The sequence below is a fragment of the Micropterus dolomieu genome, linkage group LG23 (assembly GCF_021292245.1).
Source record: "Micropterus dolomieu isolate WLL.071019.BEF.003 ecotype Adirondacks linkage group LG23, ASM2129224v1, whole genome shotgun sequence".
Taxonomy (NCBI): domain Eukaryota; kingdom Metazoa; phylum Chordata; class Actinopteri; order Centrarchiformes; family Centrarchidae; genus Micropterus; species Micropterus dolomieu.
The window spans coordinates 30,178,558-30,206,517 of NC_060172.1; the positions used below are offsets into that span (position 1 = coordinate 30,178,558).

A 27,960-nucleotide genomic window follows, 5' to 3' on the forward strand; every position below is an offset into this window, starting at 1 on the left:
CAGCTGGCAAAATCAGGGGTCGTACCCCCCCCCCCCCCCTCCAAGTACGCGTCACCGCAGGAAAACTTCCTGCCCGTATCCAGTGGCTTTGGTCTTAGATTCCCTCCTAATGCAGCAGTGTGATTTTTGGCTTTAGCATATGAAAGATAAAACTTAACATTGCCCGCAAGCAGTTGCTCACATACCTGAGCATTTACCAAGACACAGGCACATTTATAACAGCATCAAGTGTTTGATATATATCTGTGGCACCCTTTTGTTTTGCACACAGACTGCCACTTATTTCTTGTGAAAGGGCACAACAACTGCAGAAGGCACATGTATCCTTGATGGAGCAGTCTGCCTCTTGCATACTGTCGATGAGGAGCAGGTCTAGTCTCTGACAGAGGGGGTGTTCAGTTCTCCCTCTACAAGCTCAGAGATATGGAAGGGCAGAAGTTAAAGTTTTGTCTCTAGTCATAACATTTCTGACAGTGGCCAGTTAAATTCCTAAATAATACATCCTACTGGACATCTGTGCAACTAGAGAGTGTGTTTGTAGGTAGTAGGCCATTTGAAGACATCTACAATATGTAAAGGTTTTACAGCATTCAACTAAAAATTAGGGAATTAGTTATTATTGGGATGATGTTGTAGAAGATGCTTTTTGTTACTAGAGTTAATTGCAACATCTCAAAATGCTGTTTTGAAACACAGAAGGCTGCCTCCTAGCAGTACTACACAAACCTTAACAAATAATCTCTGTGTCAAATAGAAAGATGAACTTTAAGTGTTTCAACGGGGATACTTGGTTTAATTCTATTGTTTGTAGAATGATAGATTACATCGTTTGCTACCTCCACTGTGAACCAGCAGCACAAATACCTGGTTTATTTCCTGTGTAAACACAACACATTCTGCTTGAAGTCTTGCGGCGAGAGACCCGGACCATTTGAAATTGACTACAGTTGTTTTTGTCTGATTCTGTCACATACGTTCAGCACATTTTGACGTGTGTCATTAAAATGAAGTCATCCAGCTCTGGAGAGCTTCTTCAGCACCTCAACGTTTCTGACATTTCTCAAACGTGTAGTCATACTGTACAAGTGTCCAGTTTAAGTCCACCTTCTCACCACAGCCACACCGTATTAAACTAAGCGTTTCACTAGAGGTGTGAGGACTGGGGGTGAAGCTTGTTGGCCTTGTGCTCTTCAGCATCCAAGCAATGCAGAAGAGAAAAGACCGCCCTGAATGTCAGTGAACACTTTTTCAACTCGTCTCTGCTGCTGGTCAACATTATGTATCTCAAATTGTCATTGCTCTGTAACAAACATTTGCAGCGGCTTCTTTCATCCAGTGAAACTAAACTACATTAGGATTGTAGTAGAAATTGCCAAGTATTGATCAAACTCTGTTTACAGGTGGTAGTTATTGTCACTACTAGCACTTAGTGGTTTTAAAATATTGAATGGATTTTATATCATTTTCATATTTTTAGATAACGATCTATATTAAACTATCAGGTTGTAAATTTAACACTGTTACTGCAGTGATCATTTATTGTAAAGAGTAGTGATTATAAAGGTGGCTGTAACAGCTTCGTAATGTAGTGTCTGTAAGTGATCATGTTTGATACGGAGGGTGGAGATATAGCCCTAAAATAATAAACACAATACATTCAGTAAGTGCTTGTTGACGGTAACACACGGCATTTGGTTACACATTTTCCTGTATACCACCGTTGCTGTAGTGAAAGGTTTTGTTTTGTGGCATATATTCTAAGAGGAGAGATTCGTAATGTATTTGATTGCCTACTTGGCAGAGAAACTGCAGCCTAGATGCAAACATCCTGATAGTTACAGAAGCAGTCACACAGAAGGTGATGAATAGAACTGTAATGTAAGATGAAGAGCCTAGCCTTGTGCTCTTGTGGGCTGTTGTATTTCATTCACACATGAGCAGCACAGCAGCAGCGTGAATCAGTATTTTAGAAGTGGCTGCCACTACAGTAGAGAAATCTCAGAAATGAACCAGGTCAAAGTTTCAGTGCCCACAGGATGTGGTCAGTTAGTTCAAGGTTCCCCGCGTGTGCAGTTGTAGTGCAGTATGTGGTTATTAGTGAGAAGCATGCCAGTGTTGTCTCCGCATGCCAGGCTGACTGTTAATTCCACAATTTAACCTTCACATGTGCATGTGACGACTCTGTGTTACTTTTTGTAATTTATTGGTGCGATAGTGAACACTAAGAAAACGTGTTTATTAGCTGAGAGTCTGTTACCAGCATATGTTTTTTTTTTTTTTTTTATTGTTACTTCTTAAATACTTTACAGTTTTATGATAATCCAAGCTGTCATTAGTTTATTTGATTGACTAATCAATGAATGGTCTTAATTGTTTGACAACTGATTGTAACTGCTTAATTGCTGTACACAGATTTTATTTGGTTGGATAGAGAGCAGTTTGCCTTGCCTTTATGTTATTTTGTTCTTGCAAATGTAACACTACGTGGAAGAAGATGCAGTGCGAAATGTTTAGTTTGAGAGGCATTTTAACCCTCTGTGATGCGAACACAAGACAATGCACTCTGCCTCCACAAAAACAAAGTGTCAAGGAATTATGTTGTAACGGTATCCACAGTGTTCACTACATATTAGAACTGGCCTGTGAGAGCAATTTAATGGACATCCCTCTTGAATTAAGTGGTCGCTGGTTACAGTTAGGTCCTCTCATAAGGATTGTGAGATAACGTGGATTCTAAGGGTTATCAGACAAAGCAAGCATATTTGGATAGTGTTAGGGGGAAAAAAACCATTACAAAAAGTAAACACAACTAAGTGTGGAGTAGAGCAAGAGTTACCAAAACATTTATGTGAATAAGAGTCATGTAATTCTAACCAAGGTATCAGTGCTCTGTCACCAGCTTGTTGCCTGACTGTCTGTGTGCTGCACATAATCACGTCTACAAGTGTGAAACCAATATCTACGGGGAGGAGAGGCCCATAATAAAATCTGTAGGGCACTTTTGAACAAAACCTTTTATACAGTGAAACACACAATGCCATTGGGGACTGGCCATGGTCAGTAAGATTGGGGGGGGGGTTCACTTGCTAATTGCTGTACTGCTTATGATCTGGTTTCACAGTTAACCGTTGTCCCCAAGCACCCTTTGCATTGTGTGCACAGATGTTTCCTAGCAAGATGCAGGTGTACTGTAGCGCTTCTCTCAGGAAGGAGCAGCCTAACTGCTGCCGCTCTGTCATTACACACAGACCAAGCTCTGCTGTTTGCACCTCGGTTGGAGCTTGTCCTCAGCATGCATAGCAACTTTTTGAATTCCTTAGGAGCCAGATTGTTCATCAGAGATTATGATGTTTTCATCATGCACCTCGACAACTGCTGTTAAGTTAGGAAGACGCTACAATGCATCCAGCCCCTATTTTCCTTGAGTTTGTGTGGTGGTGAGCAAACTAAACACACACTCTGTTTGTTGCTCATGCATACAGTGTATACTTCATAATTGTGGAGGGGGGGGGGAGAGAATCTAGCCTGTATGCTGCAGTGGTGTATTACCTGGATGTGAATGTAGATGAGTCCAAACTATTTTAAGCCTAAGGTTTATTAGTGATTTGTCCACTTGTGTGTGTGCTCACTACACCTTGTGGTTTACTAACATGTTGTTGTGATCCAGCTCTGCTCCAACTGACGCCACACAATGCTCTGTTTTGACAGTCCCCAACCTACCCCCACCACCACCATCACAACTAACGCCACAAATCTCCCAGCTTATCCCAAGCCAGGCGAAAGACCACCGCTTCGCAATAACCACGGGTAATCACTTGTTCAGGCTCAGCGCCTCCGCACTTGAGTTAAGATATCCCCTGAATTGTAATGGATTAATTGGTTGAATATACCGGGGGACGGCTTGCCAACTCAGCCTGAACGGAATAGGACTTAACGGCATGAAAATGAACCGTCCATGTTCGCACAGATTACTTGAAATGTCTACAAGGATAGATAGATTGCCAGTTGGAGATGGGCATGTACGCATAAGGCATGACGCGTTTGTTTTGAGGTAGTTAGTATGCGTGCACGTGTTTAGGAAGACACAGGTAGTCTGTCAGCGCTTGGGTGATAAGCAGCAGCGCTAGCTAGCAGTGGAGCGTAATGTTCCTGCTTTAACACTTAATAACCCAGCCAGTGATTTCCTGCCTATGAGGCTTTTTTCCTGTGTGTTTTGTTCTCTCTCTAAAAGCCAGACAGCGTTTACTGAAAGGCAGAGCACCCCCCCCCCCCCCCCCCCCCCCCCCCCCCCCCCCCCCCCCCCCGACTCCCCAGCACTCTCCAATAATGAGGATTAAGGTGGTGAGACCACATTACCAACATTGGTTTTTTCCTATTTGTGATGCGAACATGTTGTTCATGGTGATATTGAAAGCACCTGAAGCACAAGTACACAGTTGTTTTCAGAAACAAATGTCCCAATTTGTCTCTTTTGTATCAACTCAAAGTTGTGCTATTTTCTTGTCATCTGCCGTGTGTCCCCTTTCTGTCTGTTTTTTGTTATTTTTTTGTCTTCAAATTTAACGTCCTGGGTGTCTTGTCAGAAGTAGTTGGTGGGTGAACTGCCCCATAAAAGAGGATTAATACCTACTCTTTACACTTTGCTCAGTGCATGTTTACTCCGAGGTGCTGAGTGGATCATGAAGCAGTGACTCTGCACCCTAACGGTCTCTTTCTCTCCCTCCCTCGTCTTGCAGGCCGACTTGACAGGGATCAAATGGAAGAGGTTTGTGTCGCAGGGTCCCACCTCTGCACCCATCCTCTTCCCAGTGACAGAAGAGGATCCCATCCTATGCAGCTTCAGCCGCTGCCTGAAGGCCGACGTGCTAAGCGTATGGCGGCGCAGCCAGCGGCAGGGCCGGAGGGAACTTTGGCTCTTCTGGTGGGGGGATGACCCGAACTTCGCTGATCTCATCCACCACGAGCTTGCAGGTGGGGGCCCCTAGGCATACACATAAGAGCATATCAACTGGAAAAATAATTGTGTTTTATTAAGCTATGCAGGTACATCCTATTTATGCTGCTTCCTCGCTACATGGAGGTCAGAGGTCAGGGTCAGCTACTGAACAACACCCAGGGTGCCTGTGGGGATTCAGTGATTGACTTCTAGGGAACAGGGAGAGTGCTCTCTGAGTCAGAGGAGTTTGTTAAAGTTCAAAAGCAGTTAAAATACCTTGCTGCTGCGTGAGAGTTTGGCAGGTAGTCAGCCGAGTTAGTCTTTCTAGTTGTTTTTTAATAAATTAGATGATGAAAATGAGAGCGAGGAGACTGCTATTTGATGACTCAGAATCACTTCACTGGCATGAAAAACAATTTATGAATATGGATGTCACCTCCCTTTACCAATGGGCTTTTTGTTGGATTCATTCAAGGTTATGTAGCTAAAAGAGTGATGGCTGTAAAAGATAGCTGGAAATGTAGAGGGCTCTCTGCTTTTGTAAAAGAAGCACTTGAACATCGATCACCTTGTCAAGATACGTTATCGGGTGTACAATGAAAAATGATATTCACTGCTTGATTGTCAGGTAGGCACCGGGAAGATACCCTGTAATTGAGAGCCTCGGGGAAGCGTTAAAATCTGTGTGATTTGACACCTCCCTAATACCCTCATCTGAGTGATCAGCTAGCCGGCCAGGGTGGTAGCGCCAACGCCTGTAGGGCTACTCCCGCTCCCTTGAGACACTGGGCATTACGTCTCATTATTGTGCGTGTGCGTTTGAGAGAGGGAGAGAGAGGTCATCATATCTAACTGGCCGCGCTGCCCTACAGAAGATGAAGCACATTGCATTTTAGAACAAGTAATGTAAAGTTATCTTGAGTGAAAAACACAGCACGCGGGAGCATCCATGCAGAAAAGAGGCAAATGCCCCCCGCGCTCTTTCTTCTTTCCCTCTTCGGTAACAGCAACATTAGAGGTAGAAGATGGAAAAGGCCATCTTTATTCATGCTCTCTGCCATGTAGATTGAACTTTGGAGTCTGAGCCAAGCACAGCCTGTCTGTGACCCTCCTTCATTATAGGACATTGTGACTGAAGTGGACTCAAAATGGGAGCTGAAGGCTACGATGGGCAGCTCATTCAGGCCTAACGGGTCCTGGTAATTACCTGAAGCGTCTGGCTCAGGCCCTCTAATGGAGTGTGCTACATTTCAAGTAGGAGGGGGTGGTATGGAGAATCTATATTTGGAAATTGTTGGAGTCAGTGCCATGTTCTTACACTGGCTTTGGGGAGATTAAACATTATATATGTTGTGTTTCATGAGATAGAAATTAGATAATGAATATCGACCAAAAATCTGCGCCGCATCTCCCTTCCAGGTATTTTCAAACATAATGATGAATCATATTTTGGCAGTACTCTTGGCTGGTCTTGTTTCAGATGTGTGGTGTCCCTTGAATTCTTTATAAATCATATCTACAGGGCATCTTTTCCTATTGAGAATGATCTTGATGAAACATGCATCCCAAGCACCTAATGAGACTTTTAACGTTCCCCGCTCTCGATGTTCCTCAAGTGTTTTAGCACCCTGACTCAACTGTGTCTCTGTCTGAATGGTTCCCAGATGGGCGGTGTAGTCTGTGTTTCCTGTTTGGAAGCTGCTGCCGCCTTCTCTCTAGTAGAAGGCGTCTTCTTCCTCCTCCTCCTCCTTGAGCCTTTCCCCGTCCTGTAGCTGCTGTGGGGCTCTGCCAGTGAAATGAAGCAGAGCAGCCTCACTACATGGATCCGAAGTCAGCCAGAGGGCTTGTTTCTCTCATCCTCCGATCTGCAGCTGCTGATCAGTGTGTTCAGGATGGTGTGTCCTGAGACCTGATAACACAGCCGAGACGGGACTGGAGGGATGTTGGGACCTCTGTCTAGATAGCTTTACCTGTATATGTGAACTGTTAACTAGCTTTCGGGGGAAAAAAAACCCCCCACCCACACCTTTCCACCCCACTTTGCACCTTCTCTAGCGCTGTCACTTTTCCTGTGAACAACAGAGTGCAACACTATGAATGTCTTCTGAGAGAAACTGGAAACACCTTTACCTTCCTACACAGCCGGACAACACGTCGTACGAACCAATACTTTTCAAGCATAATTTGGCCCTTAGTGCAGTAGACTTGTCAGTACTCCTGCTGGGTTTGGCTCTGACCATCTAATTGGAAATAAGGGGATGTTACGTGAATGCTGACAGAAGGTTGTCTTGATCCTGAGCACCAGGGTTGAAGATCACTGCTCTGGCAGAGTGTGTGCGTGTAGCCCAAGAAGTGGGATGATGATGATTGACAGTCTGTTCCGTTTGTGGACTCTTCTGGGTGCTCTGCCTGTGGAGGTGCGAAACTACAAATACCAGCTAGCATTGGCAAGGCAGACCACGGCAGTTCCAGCCCGACCCGTGCACTAAGTTTGATGGATTTTATTTTGCCTTTGGTCCTGGCCTCTCTTGAGAATTTTAAAACTCTCTTTTCTTTTTGTGTTTTCAGCCTCTTTATAGTCTTTAATGCAGTGCTGGCGGTAAACATGAAAATCCGCTCTTTTCCTTTCATATCGCCAAGCTGAAATGGCGCTTGCTCATTCCCCCCACCACCGCCTTCCACCCTCATTAGATTAGCGGCCTGTGAAAGTCTTTTAATTTTGAGCAAGTGCCATTTCTGTATAACCAGTGTGCCAGTAATCCCTTCTCTCCAGGGAGATGAGGGGAGAAGGAGTGAGCTACAGAGATGAGAGTAGTGAAGGGTGGAAAACTTGAGGGATCTTTCAACGTCTGACACTTAATCACCATTGAACTAACGTAAGGGTAACCACCAAGCCCCCTTCTCTACACTGTTGGACAGCCCGTCTTGCTAGTACTAACACAACAGGAAAACCAGTTCTAATCTTCCCCTGGCCATGTACAGAAATTATTCCCAACAAGTGAATGCCATTGCTTGCCCCCCCCCAACTTCCCAGCATTTGACTATAGGCATGTATTCTTATGCAAATGCATGGCTCGCATCAGAGTCCTCTCCCCTCAAAAGCGGGTGGAATATCCTGACCGTCCAAAGATAAATGGGCCCCCTTTTCCTCCCCTCAAAGATCCATTGATCTTTTTTTTTGGCATAGAAATGATTGCATGTCTTGCTTTGTTGTACATTGACTTGCCGCGGTAGTCTGTGTTACGGATGCTACACGGTGTTCAGGCACACACCGATTACACACCCATTAACTTTACTTGCACACCGCCCCCACCATCTTTTTTTAATTTTATTTATAGAAATAAAACCCATCTAGTTACTTTTTGCTCAACAGTGTCCACGTTCATCAATTTGTCCATCTCTAATTTGTAAAATACTTAGCACGTTGTCAGTACTGACTAATGAAGTTGGCAACATCTTGAGGCAAGGCTTCAAAATGGGCCTTGCAGTGAAAGCTTGACCAAAGAGGCCAGACACACAGCCGTCCATAAGGTTCATTTGCATGACCGGGTGGGAAGATTTCCTCACCGTGGAATCCCTAGTGGTACATTTCTCCATAGAGTTCTTACTAGTCTGTCCCCATTCCTTTCTCCCACCTCCATAGCATCCTTCCCCGGTACGACAAATTCCCATTGGGGCTCCCTCCACTGCTGGCAGTCTGGCACCACGTTTCCCTGCTGGGTCTTCCTTTTTCACTGTTCCCTTAGCTGCATGTGTCTCTAGAGCGGCGGGCTTCACATTGCAGTCATTCCTTACCTTCTAATTAAGTTGAAGGTGAAGTAGCAAGCGTCTGATTTGATGAAAACAAACAAGGTTAAATGGGGAGAGACAGTCATGTGCTGTTCAGAACAGGTTATCAGCGAGCCACCTCCAGCTCTGCAGCTCACACATTCACGCCTTACTGGGTGATGGGTCAGATCTCCAGAGAATGAGAGAGAAAAGGTGGGGGAGGGAAGAAGAGGATTGCATTTAAAATGTCCATCTCCTCCACCAGTTGATGAACACATTGTTTGTGATCCATCCAGAGATTGAGGGAAGAAAGGCTCAATTTAGCAGCACCTGTGAGCTTGTTTTCCACAGTGATCTTTTGACTATTGTTATGCTTTTTGTGGGTAAGCAGTAATTCTTGGAATTTTTCTAGCTTTGCCAAGTTCAGAGGAGTTTTTGAATTTTGTTGAAGTAAAACAACCCTCCTTTGCACCTCAGGGCAGAATATCCAGTTCCAAAGGGCATATTTCAGTAGTCTGTAAGAGCCGTGCTGGCTAGTTTTACAGGTCAGACTATTTTTTTCCCCCCTCATCTTCTGTGAAGATCTCACAATTTCAGGATTATTGAACTGCCCTCATATCTGTGAGAGGTGCTCTGTTTGAAGCTCTACCTACAGAATACAGATGTTTTCTTTTTGACAACAAATCTCCACAGCATTCAAATACCAAAATATCTGTTGAAATTCTGTCTGCTTTTTATTTGCAGTGCTTTGGAGTTTTCCTGTCTGTACAATGACAAATGTACGATGAGCCACCTGACCCAGGTGAAAGATTTGATCTACTGTTGATTTTGTGTAAAACGGGCTTAAACCCTAAAACGGAGAAAGATGTTGTACATGGTCAGTTCTTTTTTTTTTTTTTTACTGGTAAATGGAGTATACTGGCAGCTTTACGCTTTTTGTGGCACGAGTTTACATTGATCATCAGTGAGCCTGTAGGGGAAAAGAAACAAAACTGTTTCCTGCTCTCCATATAATTCTAAGACTATTCCTGCCTACTCATATCCAATACAGGAACCACTTTCCAAATTTAAAATAACTCTTACAGATGAAAGTGCTGCCAAGTATGTGGGACACAGGACATCAAAATGCATTTAGAAATGCAAACAGATTTTCCCCCATGTGCGTCTGATTTAAGGCACTGCGCAGTCGTTGACAAGTACCCTTTTAAAATTACACAGCAGGTTGATTTATTGGTCGTGTGGCATGCTGATATGTTGCACATCGTAGTCTTCAAATTCATTTTTTTTGTAATCTGAGTTGGACAGCTGTCATTTTAAAACGGCAATTGTATTGACTTCAATAAATCATGTTTATTTGATTGGTGCTGCTGCTGCCATGCAGCCACTCTCGTTTCCTGGTGCTTGTTTCCATCAGCCTGCAGCCCATCAGTACTCGTATCTGCCTTTTCCCACTTTGTGAAACTTGCCTGTGGATTGTTAATGTTTTTGATTTGACAAATTTTGACAATATGAAAATGTAGGATCATATTTGTCTTTCACAGAGCCACATTCTTGCAGCAAAATGTCAAGTCATCAGTTATGTGGTTTTGTGACTCTGCTCTTGAAATGTATTTTAAATTTTAATGGCACACTTGTTCTCTTGGAGAGCAGGAGCGATGACACACAAAAATGAATGTGATACAGATTCAGTCCCCCAACGATGTAAGGCCCCACTGTATGCACTGCAGCCCAGCGGATGCCCCAGGCAAGGATTCAGAAAGGAGAAATGCCACTCACTCTTTGGAATTCCCAAATGTTATTGACTTGGACAGCCTGTGAAAGTCAAACAGAATTTCAAAATCTCCACACTTCAGCTGTAAACATGGTCCAGAAGCTTTAAAGTGGACACTGAGGAGTCTGGGCTGTGAAGTACTGGTGTTGGCTAATACTAATTAAGGAAGTGACTAAGATAAATAATTGGTAACAGAAACATTGCTTTCTGGAATGACCTTTAACCTCCCCATGTAGCATATTCTCACTGGCAAAACTCTCTTTTTGGTGAATGTTTGTTGGGACCCCCCCCCCCCCCCCCCCAAAAAAAACAAAAAAAACATGGTTCTAAACTTCAGTGTGCAACGCAGAGGATGATGAATAGATACACCCAGACCAGCTCTTAGAAGGAAAAACTAGAGGGGGCCGATGGCTTTTGTGCTTGGGGATCAATTTTCCAGGGCTAATCTCCTGCCTGTGAACCACCCTCCGCTTTCCTCTTTTCCTCCTGCTCCATCTCCCTCTCTCGCTCTCTCTGATGGATCTCCATCGACTGGCACAGCGCAGGGACTCGGCCATGCACGCAGCCCCGGCCCATGGGTGCAGTCTCCCTCTCTTCTTTCTCTCTCTTCCTCCCTGCTTAAGAAATATGCATTAATTAGTAATGGAGACTTTAGAGAGCACCATTGGTTCTCTCTCTTTTTTCCTTGCAGATAAGGATGAAGAGGAGGAGGAAGTGGAGGAGAGCAGAAAACCTTCTGGCCAGGCTTGGTAGAATCCCCATGAGCACAGTCGATCGCAAGGCATTAATCTTGCTGTTTAATGACTGACTGCTGCTCTAATTGCTTATACACAGATGAGCAACTGGGGAGTGGACCTCCAAAAAATCTTCCTCAGCCTTTACTACATTCCTTAACTTTCATAGCTGTTTTCATGAACCCTCGAAACACTCGTGTCATGTTGTCATATTAAGCAGTGTACTGATGCTGCGTTGTATCTCAATGTAATAGTCTTTTCTAGTGGCAGATTATTCTTGATAGAGCCGCTGTGCACCCACTTAGGAGCTTTTATAAAGGTCAGCTCATCTGGGCCTGCTACACAGGAGGCAGAGACATGAAAGTGTCTCAGCCATCAGCTGGGTTCATAAATCTTTGCCTAAATGAGGCCACTCGTCTTTCGGCCTGTGCACTGACCACAGCACACCAACCCCTGCCCTCCCATCACTTGTGCACAAGATCTGCCACCAAGCTGGAATTTTGGGCCACTGCATCTGCTATAAATGTTCATGGGAAACTTTTAACGCATCCGATGGAAAACCAGAATCATGAATTATGTAAATGTAACTACCGGAGGACTTGAACAAAACAGTCTGGTGAATGCATGTAATGTTACTGTTACAGTGCTATTAATTTAACATATGGGCAGAATGGGCTAAAATGCTCACATATTAGCTTTCACTCAACTGTCAAGGTATGAAAGCTTGCCAATGTAGTAAACAAGTATGATGAGTGATGTGACGGTTGTCAGGGACAGGTTTGTATTAGAGTTAAATTGATGAGGGAAAATGATGGGGTCATTGTTTATTACTGACACAACTTGACTCCACCATCGTCTGCTCAGCTATGATGCGCACTCTGCTCCATGTGCTGCAGTGCTGAGAGTATTGTAGCAACTCATTTCCCATTATGCCTTGTGCCGGACTAAGTAGTTTAAAGAGGTCATATTATGGTCATATTATGCTTTTTTTTAGCTTTTTTCCCCCTTTCCTTTATTGTGTTATATTGTTTATGTGCATGTAATAGTTTTGCAAATAAAAACACCTGCCTGAAAACAGCTCTATTGTAGTCCAGCCTTTACTTCCGTAACCTATCTGCGTCACTATGTAACATGCGTCATAATGTGTGGCACGCCCTCAATTACACTGGTGGAGAAACACACTGAGCCGCCTCTCCTCACCCCCACCCTCTCTACCGAACGTTAGATACAGTGCACAGTTAAAACGTTACACATGAAAAATGCTTTTGTTACAAATTAATAACTTACCAGCTCTTGCTACAGTCTAGGTTGTGAAGCTTGTTCGGGTTTTTCTGCATGTGTTTCGCGATCATGTGTGGCTGAACCGAAACCATGGTTGCTGGCTGAAGCTGCTTTGTTTTGTATCACATACCTTGCTTGTCAGGAACCTCACTATTCTGCTACTGATTGGCTAGTAGTCCATACCTAGATATTACGCAACTCCCAACAAAGATCTTCTAGAAGTGAGATGCCTCACTCGGTAGCTACACCTTCAACACGCAGGGTGAAAAGAGGAGCGGCAGCAGTGTGCAGTATGACACAAATATGGTGGGGGGTTTTTTTTGTAAATGAAACCATGTAAACCTGTTCCAGTACAACTCCTAAATAAAATTATGAACCTGAAAATGAGCAGAATATGACCTCTTTAAATTTGCTATTTAATGTTCGTTTTGTTAGTGTTTGTTATAGCTCTGTTCAGAACATTGTGGCTTTTGTTGGTGAAATTTAAGTTTATGGTTTTAACCATTGAGATCTCAATCCGCGCTGTTTGCTACAGTATTGTACATAACAGAGTTGTGTGATAACACTGTTTCTAAATGACCCAAAGAATATTTTGCTGCATCGTGTTCTGTAAAAAAAAAAAAAACAAAAAAAACAAACCCAACAACAAACAAAAAAACTTTTCATATTGACTAATTTCAGATAACAGTTTTCTTTGTGTATTGAATTTGTTTATTCATATATTTAAAAATGTGAATGAACACAAGGGCAAAGACAATCACTTCCAGTAACAGCCAAAGGTATAAGCTCTCAAGTGGTTTTTATTTCATGTTTCTATCTGCTACAGAGGCTGAGAAAAATAGGTTTAAGTTTTTCAGAAAACCCACAGGTTTTAGGAGGTTGTTTTCAAACAGTGCCTCAGGTATTAGAATGCTTTTTTTTTTAGAGGGCTTCTTAGGCCTTCATGGGTTAAAACTACGTGTGCGCACAAACACAGTTAAGTACATGTGGTCAAAATTTAAACAGGAAGGAAGTAGCCCTGCAAAATGCACATTTACAGCAGACAGGTTGGATAATGTTTACATCAGCGTACTTTATTAGATCTTAAACGTTTTGTAGATTGACTGAAAATGAATTGGCAATGTCGCTGATTTAATTGTTTCGGTCAAAAATGCCAAACATTTGCCGTTTCCAATTGTGAGGATCATATCTGGCGAGTACCCTGTCTGGGCGACTGTGGCTCAGGAGGTTCAATCCCCGGCTCCTCCAGGCTGCATGTCAAAGGGTCCTTGGGCAAGATACTGATCCCCGAATTGCCCCTGGCTACTGTTCCGCCTGTGTATGAATGTTAGTTTCTGTTTGAGCGCTTAGGCTCAGTGTAAGAATGTGTGTGAATGGTGAATGCAGAGGTAGTGTAAAAGCGCTTTGAGTGGTCGTAAAGACTAGAAAGGCGCTATACATATACGGAGCATTTACATATCTGATGGTAAATTAAAAAGCATATTTTGGACTGTTGGTGAGATATAATGAGCAATTCGAATGCGTCGCCTTGGCCTCTGAGAAATCGTGATGGGCGGTAGTGAAATATTCTCACTTTTGTCTCAAACGGATTTTGCTCAAGGACCTGGGGAGACAACTGCACCAAGGATTTTGTTGCCCTGTCATTGTGGCAGGTTGATGTGTCATGGGGATTCTTCCATTAGAAATGGCAAAGCCAAGTCCTGTCTGTCCCCGGAGCAGAAAGTCACCCCTGCCCTTGATGTTTGTTTGGTTTTGTTTTTAATTTATGTATTTATTTTATTAAGTTTGCATTGATTGTCACCTCGTTTACATCGGAATGTGTGCTGGATTTTGACAGCAGCATTTGTTGTCTGTCTGGAGTGTTGCAGCAGGCATTGCAATGATGAACATGAGGTCGTTAGGAACTCTTGATGTAAACCAGACGCCTGTTTTAGAGCTCGAGGGAGAAACTGAGGAGGAACAGGCGACGGGGAGGAGGAGGTACGGGGCAGATGTGGTCTTGGCAGACGAAAGCAGATGGGATTGCCATGGCGCTTGATGTGAAAGTAGGTGTAGGGAGGTTTCTGCCAGTTTTACAGAAGAGCCATCTTCCACAGAGAACTGAAGCAGGGCTGCAGGTTTAACTGCAAAATGCACCTGGGTAGTTGTCTCTCTTGCCATTGATTTGAGCCCTGCTACTCTTCTCATTTTCCCCTGTCTTTCAGATGTTATCGGTCACCCTGATCTGTTTCTTAAGCATTGGAGTTTGGCCTAAATTGTATATTTTGTTTTCTTTTTTTTCTCCCTGTCCTTTCTCTTACTCCGCTGTCATGCCTCGGTGGGTCGGCTTTCCTTCTCTTGTTGACTTTTTGCCCACTTGCCCGCCATGTCTCAGGATGGACCATCTGGAAAATTACTCAAAGCAGACTTGATGAAAAGTTTTCTTGATCGCATGCATACTCCATCACATCCACATTTTCTAGAAAGTTAAATGGCTTCATACTGTTTTATTTTTATTATGCAGTTGCTGTTCATTTCTAATGGGAAATAGCGGTTTTCCTTCCTTTTTCCTGCTTTTGCCCCGCTTTTCTGTGTTCCTGATCTTATCCATCTAGATGTGTGTGTGTGTGTGTGTGTGTGTGTGTGTGTGCACCTGATGAATAAGTCTATTGCTCTCAAAATCACCGGGCACGTAGGCCCCTTTACTTGGCAGGTAGCCTGAGGTTGTTTTCCTTTGGTTGGATGTAAGGTTTTAAAGGCTAGCCAGACTTATTGTTTGTAGTGGTGCTGTGGCATTTGACAGTGGATTTGATAGGTTTGGGATACCTTGTTTTCCTTTTGAAATTAAAATTGACGTTTACATTTTTCTAGCAGATGTTTATAATTGCGTCCATGCAACAAAGCTGGCTGTTTGCTTAAACTCAGGAAAAGCATAAGAGCTCTCAGCATCTCCTTAAACAATCTTCTCAGACCTGCCAGGCTGGCTGGGGGACCATGGTGTCTCTCTTGTGGAAGGAAGGAAATCAATGTAATTTCCTATTTTGATAGCCTTGGAATCATCAAAATGTAAAATATCTTCACCTACCCTCGCATTACAACAGCAAGCTGAGGGTTCACTTAATAATTCAATAAACTTTGATTAACTTGCTTCTGGGCTGGCTTCTGCCTCCCTAGTGCAAGGCAAGCTGACACGAAGGGTGGGTCACACCCGGTATTTATTTCGTCTGTGCTCAGGCAGAGACGGCACACTTGGGGAGATGTTTGCTGCAGTCTTGACTGAAAGGAGCTTAAGTGCTGTAAGATGTGAGCAGTGGCTGTTAATGAGATTAGACCAGCATTCAGGCCAGCGTAAAATGTGATTCAGAAAGCAACTCTGATTTGGTTGTAGTGGTGCATTTATCCATCCTGAACAACTTGTTACAGCACACAGTTTGGATTGTGACTCGGTTCAGTGCTCCATATGAACCAAATAATTACAGTCCCGAGAGCTTCACGCGGTCTAGTTACAGTCCAACTCGTTGCAGGTGTTGGAACAGAAACTCGAAAGTGCGAGTTCTGCTTGAGTGTAAGCAGTGTGTCAGTTGCTTTCTGTTAGCTAAACCGCGCTAGTTTGCTTATCCCAGATTGTGTAACAACCCAAAAGAGATGTTGAGCTGATATGTTAACATAATCAGTTTCATAGAAGACATGGAATTTATGCATTGTATGCTGAATGTGTTTGAGCCAGGTGCACATACATATAAAGCACATAGCTATTGCCTTGTGTTTAATTTCACATTCCTTTTTGACCGTTCGTAAATTTTTGTGTGCGTTTACAGCAAAAGGAAAAGAAGTAGCATCTTGTTTTTGTTCTCTTTCTCTCGCTGTACCGAAAACAAAACTAGGGTACTATTGAACCCTGAATTTGTGTACCATTACTGGTAGTAAACTAGAACGTGTGAAGGAGCAGAAAGCACCTGAAACCTCCACAGCCTAAAAGCAGACAGCAGCAGGTTTCTACTTAACCTCTCTCTCTGTCTCGATGAGAACACTCCTGTTTGCATTCTCATTGCCTGTTTGACACCGTTTTGTGATACGATTCTCAGATGTCTCTCCAGATATGAATTACCGTTTTGCATTCCAGGAAGTGTGCGAGTTCTACTTCAAGGTGTGCAGTCTTAAATGGCTGGTCATGAGTCTCCTTCTGTGATTATTTTTTTTACAATTGAATGCACAAGATCTCTGGCTTTCCTCTTGTGTTTTGATTAAAATAAGCAAAATTGCACAAAGCTACGTCTATGTTTATTAGAAATACTGGAATTGCAAGGTGTCTCATAATATCTCAAAATCCTGCCATAGGGCTGAATTCTCATTGAGATTGTCATTGTGAAACTGTGCTCAGAGTTGATGTCATTCACACAAAGTGTATACATATTTAAACCTCAATTCCTCTTGATCTACCTACTATCTACTGACTGTGATATTATACTGGAGTTCTAGTAATTTTGTTAAATGAAAGTAGGGCTGGGCGATATGGCCAAAAATGTTATCACGATAAAAACATTTCATATCATTCGATATCGATAATTATCACAATATATGTCAAATCATTATTTCTTTCAAGTTTAAAGGCTGATTTTTGCTCCTGAGTGAGAATTGAAGAAACAAGATGGTTAATTATGTGGTTAAACTTGTCTTTATGGGCAGATCGTGACAATCACTTGATGCCAAACAGTGGATCTTTTCACAAGTCTGAGGTAGAACATTCAAAACTATTATCTTTTTCAACAAATGATTAGTTAATCTTTTTTTTTTCTTAACAAAATAAATAAAGTGCTCATTTGTTCGTGATTCAAATTGATTAAGGCAAATATTTATTGACGATATATTGAGCATTTATTATATTGTTATTGAGGAAAATCATATTGCGATAATTATCATTATTGTTTTATTGCCCAGCTCTAAATGAAAGGGCCTTCTTCAAAACGAAAAAATCTTGTTGCTGTTTTTACCAGTAAGACCTTTTTATGAGTCACTTTGTTAACTTAAACAAGGTAAAGCCGGGTGGTGAAAGTGAATATTATTTACTTCAAAGCTTGATATTGCTGATACAGTGTGACAGTATGTTTGGTATGACAGTTGGTGCTACTATACTTAATCTTAAGTATTGATGAATATCCCTATTATTAACTGTGCCATCTGAAGTGTAAGGCTGCTTTATACCAGGTTTCTACTAACCACAGCAGCAACATGCACCCTTCTCACTGTAATTGTAAGTGGAGTTTTTGTGCTGTCAAGTTTGACATTGTAGATGCCCGAGAAAGTTCTTGCAGATTTGTAAAAATGACAAAAAAACACCTCTTAAATCTTTCCACTCCCCTCACCTTTTTTTTTTTGTCCCTCTCCTCTTTTTTTTTTATTTTTATTTTTTCCAGCCGAGGATGATGGGCTGTGGGAAAACGGCCTTTCCTACGAATGTCGCACGCTGCTGTTTAAAGCCATTCACAACTTGCTGGAGCGTTGCCTCATGAATCGCAGCTTCGTTCGTATCGGCAAGTGGTTTGTCAAACCCTACGAGAAGGATGAGAAGCCCATCAACAAAAGGTACGTACGCACCACTTGTTATGCTGAGTTCCTATCCATGTTGTCTCTACTTTATGGCAGCGCTCTGCGTGTGGATCTGCAGTGTGGAAATGAGTATTTTCTTGGCTTTTGTTTCTTACCGTTATCCTTTTTATGTCTGTTGTTGTTAGGCTGTGATGTGGTCTGGTGCATCTCACTGCTCCAACAGACACAGAGTTCACAGTTTTTGTGCTTAAGTTCAGTGTGTATGCTATTGAACCCACACGTCCAAGGTTGGAGCTTCTCTTCCCACTGTGCAGCACTTGATACAAATTGATGCTGCTTTGGATAGAGGCAGATATGAAAGAGCATATATTGTTCAAGGGAGTTCCTGCTGGTGCTTAATTTATCCGATACTTTCTTTAACATGAAGCTGTACACTTAGCTTAGAGTAAACCGCCATTAAAATTAGTTTCAAAGTTATTGGCAATCATCATTAAAACTGTGTTCGATTACCGTGCTTTGAAAAACTCTAAATCCTGTCCAGAATCAACCAAAGTTAAAGTTGCAGCATGCAACATGTGGTGACAATGACAACATGGCGGAAGGCTTTGACAGATTTTTCAGCCCAGTCCTCAGCAGAATAGGTCTGAAGTTTGGAAGTATTTTGTCTTTTATAGAAGTGATGAGGGAAACTGCGAAATTGCTGTGAGAGGGGGCAACACCCATCAGTCATCGTCATACTACAACCCACAAGTTAACTTGTGGCTCAGTGCATGATGTGTAGACTTCAGAATTGGGGAACATGTGATGGTTTGTCTGTTTGACTTGCTAACAGCTTGTAAACTGAAGCTCTCAGCATTACATATTCTGGTAAAAACACTACACGTCATTCTGTTGCTGGAGGTGCCAGGAGCCTGTATTTATTTCTTTGGACACATAGCAGTTATTATCACTGTCTTCTTAAGACTAAGACTAGATATTAATTTGTATTCATGTAAATTGCGCATTGGGTCATTGCATGTACTTTTTAACTTTATGCACATTTGATATAGTTTTCTTATGTTTGCACAAGATATTGGCTGTTAATATTTTATAAGTGCTGCAAATCTTACTTGTGGTTTTCAATATAAAAATAGTTGAAATGGTACTTTTTAAACATTTCAGCACATTTTAACCATACCGTGATAGTACTGAAAACTGTGATAATGGTGGTCTCTATAATCGCGATGTGAAATTTTCACACCATTTCATCTCCACTCTGTAGTGATTCTTTATCTCCAGCATCACCATAGTACGAGTTCAGTTGAAACTGCTGGCTGCTGTTGGTTTATTTTGTGTGCCCCACAGTTAACTTGCGGGTCACTTGCTTTGCAGGTTGCTTTGCATGGAGAGCAACTGTGCACTTTTGACTGCTGTTGAACCTAAGGCACACAAACACAGGATCTTAAATGGATCAGGCTTTATATAACATTATTGATGGTTGAAAAGAATGTCTGGATTGGCTCCTGTCCCAATCCTGTGGATCAACTCGGGACATCCCTGCATTGTACAATACATTACCGTTGTCATATGAGAGTTTTAAAAAATACTGAAAGAGGTGCTGTTGTGCCGGAGTGCCTGCACTGTCCATCTCTCTCCTCATTCTGAGTGTGTTTGTGTACAACTGAAACATCCTCCACCTCCTCTTTCCTATCTGCTAGATTTCTTGCCCTTGGTGTCTGGGTTTATTGATAAGAGATGGAGACGTGGGTAGTAGGAGAAAGTGACTGTAGCGGTGTTTGCCCGGCACCCCCACCAACTCCCGGATTCTACTTACCTCACGCTGTCTCCACACTTAACATGCAGCTGGTGTTTGCTAGCTTAAATTGTGAGTTTTGTTTTTTTATTTTTATTTTTTTGGTTTTGAAAATTAGAATTGTAGTGTGAGGTCTGTCAGATTTATGCTTGCATGTGTTACACCTGCAGGGCTGTGTTAGATGAGAAAGAAAAGAGCAGCCTCTAAATTGAAAAAAGTTCTCGAATCAGAGAGCCTTTTTTTTTTTTTTTTTTTTTATGCATTTGATAGCTAACAAACTCCCCGCTGTATTTTGTGTGCGCATGTGTCAGTGTGTTATTGTTTGGAGTTGTTTTGGAGGTGTTGCCAACATTTCCCAGTCAAGTGACCGGTTATGTTGCTGCGTTGGGGCCACACAGCAACATAATCTTGTGTGTGCACAGATTTGTGTGTGTGTGTGTGTGTGTGTGTGTGTGTGTGTGTGTGTGTTTGTTTGCAGGCCAGCTGCTCTGTCCAGGGTAGAAAAGGCCAGAACTCTGCTCTCTGCCGTCAGCTTGTCATTATCAGAAACCACAATGTGAGGTGGCAGATTGTAGTTGCCAGCTTTTATGCAGACTCTTTCAGAGCCTTGCATCTGTAGATAATGACTCTCATCTCTCAGGATAAGTATGATAGAGTTGCACTAAACTGGCAGAATAATAGACAAAAGAATAGGCAAAATAACACTGAAGAACAAGCCACTTTTCTTTTTAAGCTATATGCATGGCTTGTTTTTAGCTCTATTGCCTCTTTAACCATTTCGCTGATGACAGAGGGCCCCAGTCAAGGAAAAAAACCAAACAATGGTCTTTTCCTCTGCTCTGGAATTCACAGGCCACTCTCTGTCTGTGTGTCTGGTTCTCACTCTCCTCGCTCTCCTCACACCCTCTCTCCCCTTCCCTCCATCCCCCTCTGCTGTCACAGAGCAGACTGGGCAGGTTATAAATAGTGGTGCAACCACCCTGAATCTTAGTTGTTGTCAAGGATGTTTTTCCTCTCCCTTCGGTGTGTTCAGCTGTGCTCAAGCCATGCTGGGATTTCAACAAACAAAGCGCCACAAAACTGAAGGAAATTTAATAGACCCTTTTTGTGTGATTTTTTTGTTTGTTTGTTTTTTAATTTTTTAATTAATAATTTTTTTTTTTATGTCTCTGCTGCGCCCAGACCAGCTGGTCTGACTGTGAAACATGTGCTGCTGCTGATGTTTTGTATTTATTGAATTGCTCAAGTAATATTGTTTTTTGTTTCTGGGGGACAAAGCAGTGCTAAGAACAGAGTGATCGGTCATGTTCATGCATTTTATCCAGAGCTCCTCTAGCTTCGATACATCTTATCACTATGGGGATGCCCATGTTTGTCCCAGCAGTACTGCCATAGAGAACTTAGTGTTCACCCCTAGGGAAACTTGATCCTCATGGTTGGCACGACAATGTCTTTAAAGTCAGAAGATCTTACTTCATTCTCAGTGACTTGTTGAGTCCACAGGGAACGGTATTGAAAAGTTCCAGGGAGTTTGCACGCTTATTGTCCAGTTGCATTGGGCGATTAGCTGATTGCCAGCTGGGTTTCTTTGGGTGGTGTTTGTCATTTTATCTTGATAATTTAATGGTCTGCCTCTGAAGAACAAGTGAGAGCTGCTTCACAGCGACAGATTCTCACTCAGCGAGCTAACCCAGTAACGTCAGCACAACAAGGCCAGCAACGGCAGAGAGAGACAACAGGGAAAACAATATTTTCACATCTAACTCTGTAAATTAAGGATTTATTTCAACCAAACGAGAGTTGGTGATTGTTGGAACAACAATTAAGACGGTTTTCTTGAGTTTTATGTTGTTAGATGAGTTTAAATGAAGTGTGTTGTACGATGAGTTAACAAGGCAATTAACCACATCATTCCTAATTGGTTTAGGAAAGAGAAGGCTGCAAAATAGCATTGTATACACAAGCTAACATCCAGATTGGGACATATTCATTGAGAAAATAGTTTGCAGGGTAAGAGATTATAAAAATGATCTGTAGTTGCAGCCCTAATCAATTATCAAATTATTTGCTGATAAATTTCTGCGGGCTTCGGACCATCGAAAGGTAGAAATAGAGAAATAATAAATAAATACTAAAAAATTAAATCGGTGAACGGGAAATACTAGCCACCAGTTGCCAACTGACAGTGTCGTGTCCTCCTCCTGCTCCAATCTAATTTTAGCCTGAGGTGTGTGGTGAGCAGAAAACAGAATTTTCAGAACATTTGATAATGATGACCTCTGTTACTACCTCCGGTCTTCTTTTTGTTATTATGAGGAATTAGCCGTGTTTTTTTAAAATATTTTTAAAACATTTTTTACAGTGGTTCCCGTTTTGTCTGCAAGAAAAATAAATATGTCAAGATTAAAGTTAAAAATAAAATATTGACAACGACTTAACTGTGCATAAGATTGACAAAAAAAAAAAAAAAGCACACTGATTGGTTGAAGCCTTTGTTTTTCATGTGAACTACAAATGCAGCAGTATGTGTCGATGCAGCTGACAGTAATTCTCTTTGTCTGGAGTATAGGCGGTTCCAAGTTGTGCAGCCTGGCTGTTTCTGTGAACCGTATGCTGCTAGGTAGACTGGCTTCAGGAAACAGAGAGAGCGGGAGAGAACACAAGGGAGGAGGGGGGGGTGGATGAGGGGAGAGCTCCTCTTGGTTGTCATGGCAGCAGGGAAATGCACCATGGGATTGTGTGTTTCCAAGGTGAAGCGGGATGCTCGTGCTCTATTGGTCAACTTAAGGCAGACTAACTCGTTTACTTGCTCCTAATTGGCTGCATCACAGAAATTCAGAGCGACGTTAAATCTTGCCTGCTTTGATGTTTCAGTTTGATCGGGACAACAGGGATATCATTTCTTTTCATCAGCTTTTTATGCGCTCAGTATTAAAAGCAGTATTGACAAGATCTACAGTGTACTCCAACTGCGCTACAATCAGGGGAGTGTTAGATTACTGCTCCACTGTATTTAAATGTGTATATTCTGCTGTGCATTTAGTTGACTGACTGAAAGCATCATTAACAAATCAAGCTGTTATGAAATGAGGCCAGCGTGCATCAGCTCATATTACAAGAGCGAATGATAATGAGTTAATGCAAAACTTAGTTATACAATCACAAACCTACATAAACACACGCGACTGTCTGCACTTTTCTGCATGACTGTATGTTACGTGGCTGAGGACATTCTTCCTCTGTTGTTTTGGCCCGATGTCGGGAGGTGAGTGTGCGAGTCCTGGTGCGCTGTGGCAGGCAGAAGCAGAGAGCAGCACTCAGTTAAGTAGGACAGTGCAGGATAAAGGGCCACTGCCTCCAGTCTGGGGCTAAAGCGCTAAATTTATCCCCTCCCTGCTCCCAGCACAACACACACTCACACACAGGGAGACAGGCACACAAACATGTTCGTTAGCAATCGGCATGCAAGCCAGTCCGCACCGATGGCAGTGCAAGACTTGACACATAAGCTTTTCATTAGAATTATTGGTGTGAGACACAAGAAATGCAGGCAGGAAAAAAAAAAACAGCCTGCATATATAACATGTAGTGTACATAGCTGCTAGTACTGCTGATGCAGGTTTAAAGGACAACTCAGCAGCGCTACTAAGTATCCAGCCGGCAAACACTCGACCCCCTACCCCCGGGCTTCCCTATACTTCATCAGTCTCTCTAGCAACAGGAACTCCAGGGAGACTGGGCTGTGGGACCATGTGACCCGGCACTCTGGATAGATCATGTTGCTGGAGAGATCCTGTCCAGAAGATAAATATGGCTCTTAAAGGAAAATACCAGTGTTTTTCATTGGTATGGGTCATTTCCTTAATTGCAGCACAATTATACATTATTAATAGTCCATTTCCCGTAGCATCACTTTAGTGGTACAATTTAAAGCAAAGCCTTTTGCATCACTGACCTTACAAAGGCCCTTAGCTATCTCCTAATATCCCCTATTTAACTATCTGTCAGCCTCATGGCAAGCCATATTCTATATGTTGGCTGCACTGGTAGAAACTATATTTATTCATGAAGGCATTGCCTGATTGAAATAAGTAACCCATTTCTGTTTTTAAACAGCGGTATCACATAGTTGACAAGAATAGATTGTCTTTCTATCATGTTGAATGAGGTATAGCATTTCCAAATGAAAGAGACCTATGGTTTACAGAAGACAGTATGACTCTGATTATCATATCTCGTGACACAGTGTGCACAGTGAACAAAACACTTTCAGTGTTTTGAGTTGTGTGAAGAAATCATCAGAATACTCTTGTTTATAATAATAATATTGTAATAATTTTGACCAATTTCCACTCCTGCCTTCCTCATTCCTTCTAATGGCTGGTCCTGAGTGAACAAAGAATGTATCTCTCATTACTAAAGTTAACAGGCGTCATCGTCTTTTTATGTATTGTAGCACTGAGGAAAACCATATTTGACAGCAGTGGAAATGAAGGGGAAGCAGCAGGGACACATTTCACTATTCATGGAGGGAATCCTGTGTCCTTACATTTCCTCTGCTCCCTCTCAGCTCCCCTCCTCTTCACACCCTCCTGCCTCCTCAGCCGCTGTACCCTGCATTCCTCCCATTCCTCCCATTTTCCCATGTGACCCAGAGGCTATGGCAGAGCACAGGGCCAAGTGAAGGTCTGAAGAAGTCGTCATAGTTAATCCGTCAGGCATCACTCCCTCCCCGTCTCCCCCTCCCTTCCTCTCTGTCCTTTTCTGAGTAACCGTGATTCCTATGGTACTGTCTGTAATCCAGAGGTTCAGACAGATGGCCACGTTCAAAGCTAATCCCTTATGCCGTGTTAGTCCTTTCACCTCATCGCTGTAGCCTACAAGGTGGCTGTATTGTAGCCTAAACTAGCCAGAAAAGTTAACAAATAGCCTGTGGCGTGGCTACTGTAATTCTTTTGAGTAAAACAAAGAGATGATGTCGCCCTGCTAACCTTTCCTTGTCAGCCCACACGTTTAGCCATGGCATTTAGTTACATTTTTGTGTTGAATGTGTCACAGCTGGTAGTCAAAATTTGAAACCACACTAACTACAGTTTAACGTGATTTTCAAAAAGCGTATCAGCTAATTTGCCAGAAAAAGGCCAAACTAGGCCTTGCCTTTTGTGGGTTAACTGCAGAAGCCCAGCTTTAATCCAGGATGAGGCAGACTAATTGGCTATGGCTCTGGGCGATGAACCTTTTATTATTACAACTGTGCAACTCATATTAATAAGGGCATGATGACCTAATGACTCAATGTGAGCATGGCTTAAAACAGGCTTACAATTTCATCCTTTTTACATACTACAGTAACTGTAGTTTCTCACTGACAGGTTTTGCTTGACAGATAAAAGGTTTGTTTGCAAGTATATTATGTTCTTTGAATAGAGTGCGTATTTTGACAATTAAATGCCTATCACACTGCAGTGACGCAAGTCCCTTTTTCACAAGAAGGAACAGATGTCGTGTAACAATCGTGATGCATTTGCAAAGCGATTATGTGAACATGGTAATGAGCATAATTACGGAAATGTTTTTTTTCCAGAAGCTCTAAGGTATCTGGCTCAGATTGAGACGGTCGCTTTTTGGCTGACAGGAGGTGTATTAGAGGAACCCTGGGGTGTGTGTGTGTGTGTGTGTGTGTGCGCGCGCGCGCGCTAGCTGGAACCTGAGTTGTCAGGGTTATGTCAGTATTATGTTTAGTCGGCTCTGGCTGTATCTGTGTGTGTGTGTGGCTATGATGGACTTGCAGAGGATCGGATTTCTCCTCTTTTTGACGACCTGTCGTTCCATCTCTTTCCGTTTCTCTCTGCCTTCCAAGTTTAATCTGACATATATAAAGAGGTTCGCCCCCTCTCCACTTGTGGCAAAGGGAAATCAATTCAAAGTAATAGAGCTCTGAGTGTGTGTAAGTGAATGTGCTGGCCTTGAGACTTTTAGTTTAGTGTTTTCTCTAGCACCTAGTCTCCTGTGTGAGCTGTGTGCTAAAGCCGGTGCGTCTCTGAGGGCTCTGTGTGTTTTGTGTGTTACTTTGGCAGCAGACAGTGCTGTTGTTTCCCAGTGGTCAGGTGGCTAGACACTAGGGGAGATTATGTTACCCTGGAAATGTGTCCTCTACTTCAGTGCTGTTTACCGCCTTTATTCTTTTTTCCCCTCATCATTTCCCCCCTTTTTGTGTTGTCTCTTGTACAAAATGCCACCTCATTCTTTAATGAAAATATGTAGCATTCTCATGAATTGGCATGTTTCAGCTTATGATACAAAAGTGAGATTTGCACTGCCAATATTCTGCCGATGTGTAATTATAGCTATCATGTAAACAGTAATGCAAACTCTCTGGTACCAGTGTTGTTCAGAAAAATGGCTGTTTTTGCTCCTTTTGAAGAAAAAGCTTTCATAACTAAGCATGTTTTCTTGGCGAGGCTTTTACGTCACTGGCCATCGTCAAAACAACTCGTCCTTCTTCACGTGGTGGCTGATGTTAATGTACGCTTTACTTCCTGAAACATTGTTTAATAATGTGCCAGAAACTGTGCCCACGCCAGCACGCTGTGTCACTTCAGCAGCACCTGACCAGTCAAAACATGTTTACATGCCCCAGATTGGAACAGCAAGCTGCTGCAAATGGCAGATATCCATCTACAAGACAGACCAGAGGTGGCTGGTTTATCCAGTAATGCAAAACGACCAGAGATGGGCAGGGGACTCTTCCCAGCAATAGGGGCACTTGCCGCTGCTGCTGTTGTTGCTCTTGTGCTGAGGAAGTTGTACATCAGCTTAAACGGAAGCTCAGTTCTTAGAGCGCGGCCAGCCAAGCCCGACAAACATCTGTGTAATGTTACAGCTCTACAGCGTCCTTCCTCATTCTCCCATCTCTCGTCTTCATATCTTCTCGGAACCGTCCTTTTATACTTCAGGCTATACTACTTCTTTTGATTCACCTTAAACCTTTGCCTTTGTAACTGTGTGTGCATTTATCTGATGCCTACAAAAAGGAAAGCATGCAACTCTTTAGCTGGAATGTGTCCAACCTGCTGCCCGTGCAGCTTGTTGAACTGCTTGATTTATTTTCCCACCTGCATTCGGCAAAGACCCGCCCTGTTCTGCCTCTGATTAGAAAGTTAAAATAGTCTAGTTACTGTGTGTCTACTACTCCCACGCACAAAACAGAAATTATAGAGGGAAAGTTTTGGTGGCGCACCAGTTGATCAGCTGTAGAATGCTAGTCAGTTAGTGAGCGGCAATTAGTGTCACACTGTATGCAGACATTGTTCAAGTGAAGTTGGATATGTCCATGGAAACACTTCAGACACGTCCTATATGACAGCATCATTCTCATGTGTCAATTAGCGGAACGAAACAAAACCAGAAAACGGCCCGAGAGGATTGTAGGTAACAGGTTCACCTTGAATCAAACAAAAGAGAGCAGGCAAAAAAACATGTCATGCTGGGTTGAGTAACAATAGCTAAAGAACAGAACGAACATATTTTAAAATGGTACGAGTAAATTGACTAGGGCAAATAAATCTCAATGAAAATTCCACTAATGCCTGAACATTTGGCAGGAACATCATAATCCTGTGATACAAAAATTAGTGTTCAGTCATTTCTAGCAGCTCCGATGGTAAATGAATTGCGTTGCTCTGTTCCTGTATGTCTACATGGACAACTGCTTTTTTTTCCTGCCATTTGCTGTAACAACAAGCCATAAATTGATCTGCTGGCAAGCCTCGGTGCCGATAACTCACAGAAGATAATGAGGCGGTTTTGTTCAGAGTCATAGTTATTGTCAGAAAGAACAGTTTATTTTCTTTGCGTCATTGCAGTTCTCCACCATTTTTGTCAGATGGTTAAAAAAAACTTACTGTTTTCAGTAGATAAGAAATCAGTCTTTTAAGAATGAAAGTTTGCGTTAATTAAGTTGCCTTATTTAAGTTAATCCATTGATTAATGAATCTACAGAAGATTTATAAACAACTATTTTGATAATCAATACATCGCTTCAGTCATTTTACAAACAAAAATTGCATTCACTAGTTCCTGCTCTTCCATTGTGAGGATTTCACTGTAAAATCAATATCTTAGGGTTTTGATCTGCAATTATTTGAAGGCG

General features: G+C 42.5%; 1 protein-coding gene across 3 annotated transcripts in view; it reads left to right on the plus strand.

Annotated features, from left to right (window-relative positions):
* Positions 1-27,960, plus strand: part of med13a (mediator complex subunit 13a) — a 76,248-nt gene that overhangs the window by 3,110 nt on the left and 45,178 nt on the right. For 2 of the 3 annotated variants that reach the window (XM_046039314.1, XM_046039315.1), the window contains 2 exons: positions 4,737-4,971; positions 17,884-18,052. In XM_046039314.1, the coding sequence (XP_045895270.1) occupies positions 4,737-4,971; positions 17,884-18,052 (404 nt within the window). Of the gene's footprint in view, positions 1-4,736; positions 4,972-17,883; positions 18,053-27,960 lie in introns of those variants that run through there. The other variant, XM_046039316.1, reaches the window with a different exon arrangement.